Here is an 8,662-nt window from a genome sequence, read left to right as displayed (position 1 = left end):
ATAAGAGACTAGCCAGGACAAGACGTGCAGCTACTGTACTATGCTCGCAATTCGCTTATACAGTACCTAAGGTCTACAGGATTGTCTTTTGTAAATAGAAATAATTCAAACTGTTAAGTAGATTGCCATACAGTACATGACTATCCTCCTCCACTAGAAACATGCATTGAAATATCATGTTTTTACAGTACGTCGAAACAGCACCCCTGTCCCTGCAATGAAAGTAAACTAAGTGCTGTGTAAGTACTAATAAGTGGTGTACGGTCTACATGTCTGCAGGGCAGGGTTTTAGTTTAGTTGGCTCAGTGTCACACACAGATGTGACTCTTTACCCCTACACAACACCGTGACGGCTAAAATCCAGCCTAAAAATCACTCAGATTACACTCCAGAGGAAGAGCTACTCGATACGACAGACGAAAATCAAATCTGTAAGCATCTCGTCTAATTCCGAATGCGCCGAACTTCCAGAAATCAACTGAATCTTCTGTTTCCCAGTCAGCAGCGATTGAATGCCTTCAGCAGACTAAGCACTTAAACGCGACCGAGGAGGAACACCAGAGAGCGAGAGAGACGGTCTATTTTTTCCCCCCAGACAAGCGCAGAGGTTTACTGGGATAACTTATTACTGTTCCTGGAGAGGAGAGCCAATAACAGTCAGCGATTTCCTTCTGCAATTTGTGTTCCAGGTTTTGGAAAGGGGACAATAGTGTGTTCTAATACTGAGAACTGCGGTGCTTCACGAGGAACGTCGTCTTGCGCGCAGCAGCAGGCGAGAATTCCGTGCAGAACCGGGTGTAAAAGAAGACGCGTTGCTTCCTTCTTTTAAAGTCATAAAACAATTAATACGGCTGCATCTCAGCAGCACTACCCAGGAGGACACCTTCAGACTTCTCGATTTCCTCAGAGACTGAAAGTGGGGAGAAAAGAAATTCCCCACTTGAGGGCGAAATCATACTTTTCAGGACGTCAAGTTTAAAAGCTACAGGACCTGGGCTCTTCCAGAGACAACATGCAGAAATGGTAAATATGTAAACGGTATGCCTCTTGCTGTATCAAAAATTAATTCAATTTCGTGTTACTCCATACACAGCTCAATGCATGGCAAACTTTTTTGAAAACTTTCTTGAATAGCTTGGCCTGGTATGTTTGTACTTGTCCTGCAGAGTCGATGAAGCAAATACTAATAAGTATAGGGACGCTTAGGTGGCATTGTTATTTTGTTCTGTATCAGATTTTACTTTAAAAAAAACTTTCACAGGATCCATTCGCCCATTGTGTCTTTCATTATTTTATTTTATAGAATTTCACTAAACAAACTTGGTTTTCCTTGATATTATTCATATTCCTCTAGTTCATTGTTTGCTATCTCACATTTTATAAAGCGCTCAATATTTGTTTTATGCTGTCAGAATAAAAAAAAATATCACGTCTGTTTATTTTTCCTATAGCTAAGTTTATATACTGTACAACTTCAAAAGTTAAAATGTAACCGCCAAACCAGCCTTTTCTAGTACTAGCGCAGACCCAAAAAGCATGTCCATTTCATTAAAAATGTATGAAGACTAATTAAATGTATTTATTATTATTAACAAGAATAATGCTGAGCACAAGAAAGTGTAACAGGGTGAATGTTTTATCGCCACGCATTAGACAGTTTTAAGTGAGCGTTTTGTTCTATCGTTTGCTATTCTTTAATTGTGGGCGTAATAGTAACGTGTAGTGCTATTCACGGCTATCGATCGATAAGTCGGTTTTCGGCTGTAGTGAAGACATTACGGGCATGACCCAGTACAAAGATATCATTTTAACAGCAATACCTGGTCTTGTTCAAGTTAGGAAAGACGCACGGTGAACTGTCAAAAGCAGGCAACTTTAAGAAAGCTCACAGTGCTTTACAAATACTGGAGAAGGTGTGCTGGTACTGTGCATGATACAACAGCTTTGCAGTGGATATTCATTTTCCCGAGACTTTCAAAAATAAGTTACAAGACTAGGTCTGGGCCACGAAAATTTGTCTTTTGGCCTGTACCTGTTTAGGACTTCACCAGTTTAATTGCTCCGCTTATTATTACGTGTGACGAAACTACACCCGAAACAGCACCGAAGAACTTGTCTTTGCGTTTCTGTTAGCGTTGCCGTGCTTTTTACCCTCTGGTGACACTTTTCGAAGATTCCTTTTGAAAGAATGCGCAACCTTTAGTGGATGTAAACAGCGAAATGTTTTTGTTTTAAATAAAAGTGTGCTTAGCATTTTTTACAGGGGAAATGTATTACTCGTCTCAGCAAAAGAGCATGAAACGATCGATGTCGTCGGCACGAAAAAGGGTTTTCGCATTGCAGTTGTGTTAAAAAGCATTTTTTTAATAATGATACTTTGTAACAGGCGTGTATTAATTTGTTGAAACAATTGAACACTTTTATTCTTTATTTAAAAATCGGACAACAATCCAATAAGACAAACCAGACAATACAGTAAGACATATTTACACTAAAGATAGCGATAAATGCTGTTTGAAGGCAGTAGGTTAAGTGTAAGCGTATTGAGTGGGAATAATACATTTGAATAAATAAGTAGTTGTACATAAGCAGGGTGGCCCCAAAGTCAGGTTGTTTTAGACTGTTACAATGCATTTATTAAGATTTTAAACCAGAATGGCAGTTTTTCTTAAATTCAGTGATGAAATCAAAAACAAGCTTTGATACAAAGTTACAAGTTGAAAACAAAAGTTAACCTGGACCAAATCATAAATAATAACAATGTACTTTATATTATAGTCCAATATTGGCTGAGTGCTGATGTTTTAAAAAAAACTGTCAATAAGCTGCTTAAACGCCTTGTGTTGTATAAACCAAATCAATAAAAAGATTAAAGTGAACAAAGTAACAGCAATAGAGGTTTCACCATAGTTCATTCAGCTTTGATTGAATTATAAATACAATCCACCATGCAGTAATTAAGATAAATTTAATATTGAAAGAATGTGATTTTCATAAATAAATTGTAGATTAATAATTTACATTGTTCAGAAGTGTTTACACTGTGGAGTGAGTACAATATTTAAGTACTGCATGAAGCCACACAGATATGAAAATTGCATTTACTTAATCATTTCAATGAAAAGAAAATGTGCAGCTTTATGTCTTCACAGACTTGTGGTCTTCAAGAAAACAAGAGCACAGTATTCTGTTTGGTTGTGAAACTAACAGCTGTTTTTGCCATTTTTTAAATACATACCTTCAAAAGAGTGCCAACTAAGAATCATGTTCGAAAATCAGCATTACACGACTTTCTGCCTTTTTTCATTGATGCATATAACAGGCTCGGAACTGGGGAAAAAAAAGTTTTCATGCAGGAGTAACAGATTTAAGCTTGTTAAGGAAATAAAAGAGGGAAAAAAAGATCACAGCTCCCTCCTTTTAAAAGCGCTTGTACTCTCCAGTTTGACTGCTCCAGTCAGAGTTTATGAGTTCAGCGCTTTACATAATATTTTGTCCTAATCTTGGTTCCTGTCAGAGATGTTTCATGGTTGTGTAAGTGCTGCAGTCAAGAATGCCAATTTGCATTCCAGGAGTGTCATTTGATTACTTTTATCTGTGCAGCTTCTAGACTAGCCCAGACCTTCGCATTTCATCTTGCCATGTCACAAGTCAACACGGTGTCGTCTTTTTCAGAAATCAGCCCAGATTTAGACAAGGGAAGGGGGTGTGGGTGGAGAGGGGGGGGCGGGGGAGCACTTTCATGTTGTAGGCTGAGTCCCAGGCTAGCTTGTCAGCAGTAGGCTGTGATTCACTGGGGCTCTGAAGAATTGGAAAGTAGATGATGGTTAGACGGTTCAATAAGCCCATGGACAGGTAGCCTGTGACGGCCCCAAGAGAGCCAGTCTTAATGAAGAACAGGTCTGCTTAGTTCTTCACTCCCTGACCCCATGTTGTCCCCACAGTTTTCTCATTTGATCTCTCCCAGCAAATTGATCTTTTCTAGTATTTTTTTTACCTTCCAAGTTAGTCCTTGTGGGAGCTAAATTAACAGAGCAACTTAAGTTGGATAATACAGCTGTTGGAAAAGAAATTGGACACTGGCCTTTTCTGTTCGTTCTTTTCTTACTGTTGTTTGGTTCTTTCAGTGCCGGTGTTTAAAACAGTCTTGTCTAAGACAGATCAGAAAGGTCAGGTCCAAGCCTTGACTCGGGACAGTAGCACCACATGTATTTATTAAGTATATACTGTATCTCAACACACATACGTGGATAGCACATACTGTATATATTTAAGTGTGCACATTTTTCTGTCTGTCAGATCAGTATTTTGTTTACTACATGAGTGCTGTAAGAAAATACTTAACTTTCATTTCATTGTTACATATTCACGTCAGTTACAAGGCAGCCATGTTTTCTGTTAAAAACCAAATTCATTTTAAGACATACCCCAGCATATTTTCCTTTTATAATGAGGCAGATATTGGTCTTTGTTGAGGAACCTCAACAGCAAAATGACAAAAGCAATCAACAGAAGTAACATTTACAAAGTGTTTAGTTTTTTTTTTGCAAGTTAAAAAGTAACTACTACATACACCTTAGTACTACCCTAAAGAATAATCATCCATCCTTTATCAGAAAGGTCCTTATTAATAGATTATAAATTTATAATTTAAATTTGGCATTTCTCCTATTAGTTCAGTATTTCATTTTTCTTGGTTGTGTAAGGCTTTGGTTTTTGAGTCAGTTTAGCAGAAAACATAATTAAACAGAAAACAAAAATGGCATTACAAAACTATGCCAATCTTTCAATCCATGGACTAATTAAACACACAAGTGTATAAATGTAAGAATTCAAATTAAACCGTTCATTTTCATAGAACAATGGTTTATTTTGTGACAGAAGTTACAGCCTGAAATGTAGTCATGCTTGTTGCAGCACTTTGCCTTTGAGACCATACAAGAAGAGCACACCATCTGCTGAGCTCTTGTGACGCATATGGAAAGGTTATATGCACAAGAAGATGAACTGCAGTTGTATGCTTGCTTTGTTGTGATCTTTGCTTGAGCCTGGCCTCTTCTGCTGTATCCTTCTTGGATTGCTATTGTAACGATAGTTCATCCATGAGAACAGATTATAGCCAACACCGCCATTGGCAAACTATTTAGACCTGCCTTAACAAGGCATTTCAGAAGACAGTGTCATGGCAACATGGCAAGAGGTGATGTATTGACTTGCATAGGTTTTGAAACAATTTGGTTTGGTAGGTGTTCAATCTGATGCAGCACTGAAGCTTTGCAGTTTCCTGTGCATTGTATATGTTTTTTTTTGGACAAACAGGAATTGCAGAGGCATTTTCAGACTCTTACGTGATGCATGATTTACAATAATCAAAAACATATTTTGAAGTAGAACTTGCTTCAGTTGGCTTTCCTTGAGTGGCAATATATGTATATACAGCCCACGTTATTCTCATTTGTTCCTCATGGAAATATCTCTTCTTCTGGCAGTCGGATTTACAAGTACAGGAGGGCATGTCAGATCTTTTTCATAATCGCATGTGATTTTACAATATAATTTTTTTTAGTAGTTTTAAGTTTTTCACTATCTGCTGTTCGTTTAAGTTGTACAGTATGTGTTCCTGAAACACAGTGGGCAGATGTTGATGTCTTCAAACTGCTTGCAGAATAGCCTTGTCCCTAAAAAACAGCATATGATTATAAATATATTTTTTTATAAATACTGTACAAACACTTAGTGTTTTAAATTAAAGGTTTATATGAAGAAGAGGCAGAACATTTCCTAGGTGACTTCTTCAAAATTCTCCATGTTAATGTCCCACTACCCCACCGAGACTGGAGCTCCTCTTGAAAATTCATTTTCTGTGCCCATCCAAGTGATACTTCTTTGGAAAGCCGCAAGCTGCCAAGCTGTAAATGAAACCACCTGAGGATAGAGGCCATCAGATTCGTTTCATTTATGAGTCCTGTTGGACATTACTCCCCCATCTTTTAACAAACCCAGAAGTGGAAAGTTCCAGAAGTTTCTTAGTCAGACATCTGAAGTGCTTGTGATTCGTTTTCTCCCCCCCCCCTTTCAAAACAGACTTTTTTAATTGTTATTAGTTTGTGTGCTCCTTGTTTGTGAAAATTATTTCCCAAATATAATATGGGTTTTGCTACCCAAACAATGGAACCTTTCAAGTGGTGTGTGAAAAACTGTGTAATTAAGTGCGAATAATTTAATTATTGCCATAACAAGAGTTGAAGAGTTTTGTGATTTTTTTTTTCCTATTATTTTTCTTGTGAAATTCAGGAAGATGCCTTGGCACAATCAATAGTGTTAAAAGAGTAAGCAAACAGCATTTTCCAACCTGGTGTTATTTTTCAGGAAAAGGACCCAATGAAGAAAATAGCGCTATTCATAATTGTTGGGATGGGGAGTCCAACTGTAAAAATATGTTTTAATTGTTGTTGTTTGTTTGAGCATTGCCAATCTTATGCCAGCTGTGAATTTATTCACAAAAAAACAGAAAATGCTGTCCCTTAAACTTTAATTTTAAACATTTAAACATGTTTGGTGTTTTTTTACACCAAAAATTTAGTTGTGGTTGATTTTCAGGGCATTGAGAATCACAGAGGGATATCATTTAGCTGTGTAGAGATAACTGAGGCATCTGTTGAAACCAGAGTTAGTGATAGTGTTTCTTGGCAGTGGCAGAAAAGGTAATATTTTCAGAACTTTTTTTCCCCCTCTTAAGCTCAAATGAAGTCTTTGAAAAGGACACTGTAACTAAAGCTTAAGACATAATGATTAAACAAAGAGGCTGTGAAATCTTCAAACAAATTGGAATGCAAACTGTAATTTAATAGAAAGCACAGTGGGTGACATACTTGATTTAAAACAATATACATTAGCTGGACATTAATTATACTTATAAACAACACAGTGAAAAGAATATCAAAAACAGTGAACCCCTTAAAACCACTTATGTAACTTATGTAACAGAAGTCAACTAAGAAATTTGGATACAGTGGACATTTTCCTGTTATAGTAAGACAAAAAATTGAATACAGAGGTACTGTACAGTATATTTTAGGGATGTTTGTATAGTTCTTTATTTTGTCTCTTAAATCCTAAGTTTAGTATCTGCATGTGAGATTTATATCTTGGCCTGTAGTTTAAATTGATAGCGGTTTAGTCATTTTAAGGAGCATATAAGGTACCTGCTAGTATTCCTATGTTATGCATATTTTTGTTTTGAGCTGTAAAACAAAGAAAAGAAACATAACTTACATATAAATTTAACCCTTTGCAAGAAGTAATAACATTGGATGTTATTATGGTACATTCCATTTCCTGGAATTCTAATGCCGTCACTCAGTGTTGATATAATTTGATTATTTGAATAGTACTCACGTGCTTCCAGGTGTTGAAGAACTCGGAATGTGACGGCATGCGCTGTGGAAAGACTTGAGTAGCTCTTCTTCTGAAGCGACCTTTGTGTTTCTGAGAAGTTTGCACCTTGAGAGGCTCACTTCTCGAGAGGATAAAGGATTGTATTGCTCTGGAACTAAGGAAGAGGCTACTAAAGTAGGATGCTAGGATGTGGTACCAATTAGAAGATCTTGCCAATATTTACAAGGCCCTTTTAAGATGTCTTTGGCTTTTAGAGTGTAAAACACCTTTTGTAATGTTTAATTCTCTTAAACTGTTTTATGCTCTTTAATGTTTTAAGATCAATATGTCATTCAAAAACCTTTTGCTTTTTCAAAAGAATGGGTGCTGTTGTTTCCACAAAGATTACTACTGAATTACCTTCCATTCCTTGTTTTGTTTTCCAAGACAGTTAATTGTTATTTAGGGCCGTAAAACTTAATTCAGAGAAAATGTTATCTGGATTGAGTTAATGTATCTTTCAAGAAATAAATATGCAGCTTTTCTTTATTTATTATACCGGTGTGTGACATGGGATTATTTTTTCTCAGAAATAATGAAGCTCCACACAGTAAAATGAACACTTTAGTGTGTCAAACAGTGGCTTTAAGCTGATCGGACTTGGGGAGAGTGGGAGCTCCAATTCAGCTGCAATTCGTCCTTTTAAAGGGGGAAAAAAGTAATTCAAACCGACTGGAAAGACGTAGGAACCGGCAGCGATTGCAAAGAACAGGAGTTTGTCTGTAATGGATGATTCAGTAGGGAGGTATAGGGTTATGTTCTGTAATTTGTATTTTATAGCCAGCACAAGGCTGTCCAATATAAATTGCCCGATGTTATGCTGGGTGGAACATGCCGAAAACCTGGGAAAATCATGTGGAGCCCAGGCACCCCTTTCCTTTTCTCAGTTAATCGTTTGCGCACTCTTTTTCTCCAGTGGATAGCCAAACCACTTTGCAATCCTGTACGAAAGGCTCAAGGCAGTGGAGTTTTCTGTTTTAGGAAGGCAACATTGTGTTAAGCTGGGTCTTTTCCTGTATTTGACTTTTTTTTTGCGTGGAATTAAAAGTTTTAATTTGAGGTCTTCAAGAAAGGTAATACCTATTAATGGTTTCTTAATTCTTTCCCTAAAATCTTTATTATACTACACTGTACAGTATATAAAGAAGCCTCACAAAGTTTTATTTTACACTAGTGCTAACTGCACTACCAGCTAATGAGTTTTAAAAGTTCCTTACATGTGTTA

The 8,662-nt window shown here is 36.9% G+C and overlaps 1 protein-coding gene across 3 annotated transcripts in view; it reads left to right on the top strand.

Annotated features, from left to right (window-relative positions):
• The first annotated feature begins 288 nt into the window (after window positions 1–288).
• Window positions 289–8,662, top strand: part of bnc2 (basonuclin zinc finger protein 2) — a 274,475-nt gene continuing 266,101 nt past the window's right edge. For all 3 annotated transcript variants that reach the window (XM_015345266.2, XM_015345265.2, XM_015345269.2), the window contains exon 1: window positions 289–1,023. In XM_015345266.2, coding sequence (XP_015200752.1) covers window positions 1,021–1,023 — 3 coding nt within the window. In that variant the 5' untranslated portion in view covers window positions 289–1,020. The remainder of the gene's footprint in view (window positions 1,024–8,662) is intronic.

This window comes from Lepisosteus oculatus, chromosome 1 (genome assembly GCF_040954835.1).
Source record: "Lepisosteus oculatus isolate fLepOcu1 chromosome 1, fLepOcu1.hap2, whole genome shotgun sequence".
Lineage (NCBI taxonomy): Eukaryota > Metazoa > Chordata > Actinopteri > Semionotiformes > Lepisosteidae > Lepisosteus > Lepisosteus oculatus.
Note: the sequence above shows the minus strand (reverse complement) of the source record. Positions and strands in the feature narration are given on the sequence as shown.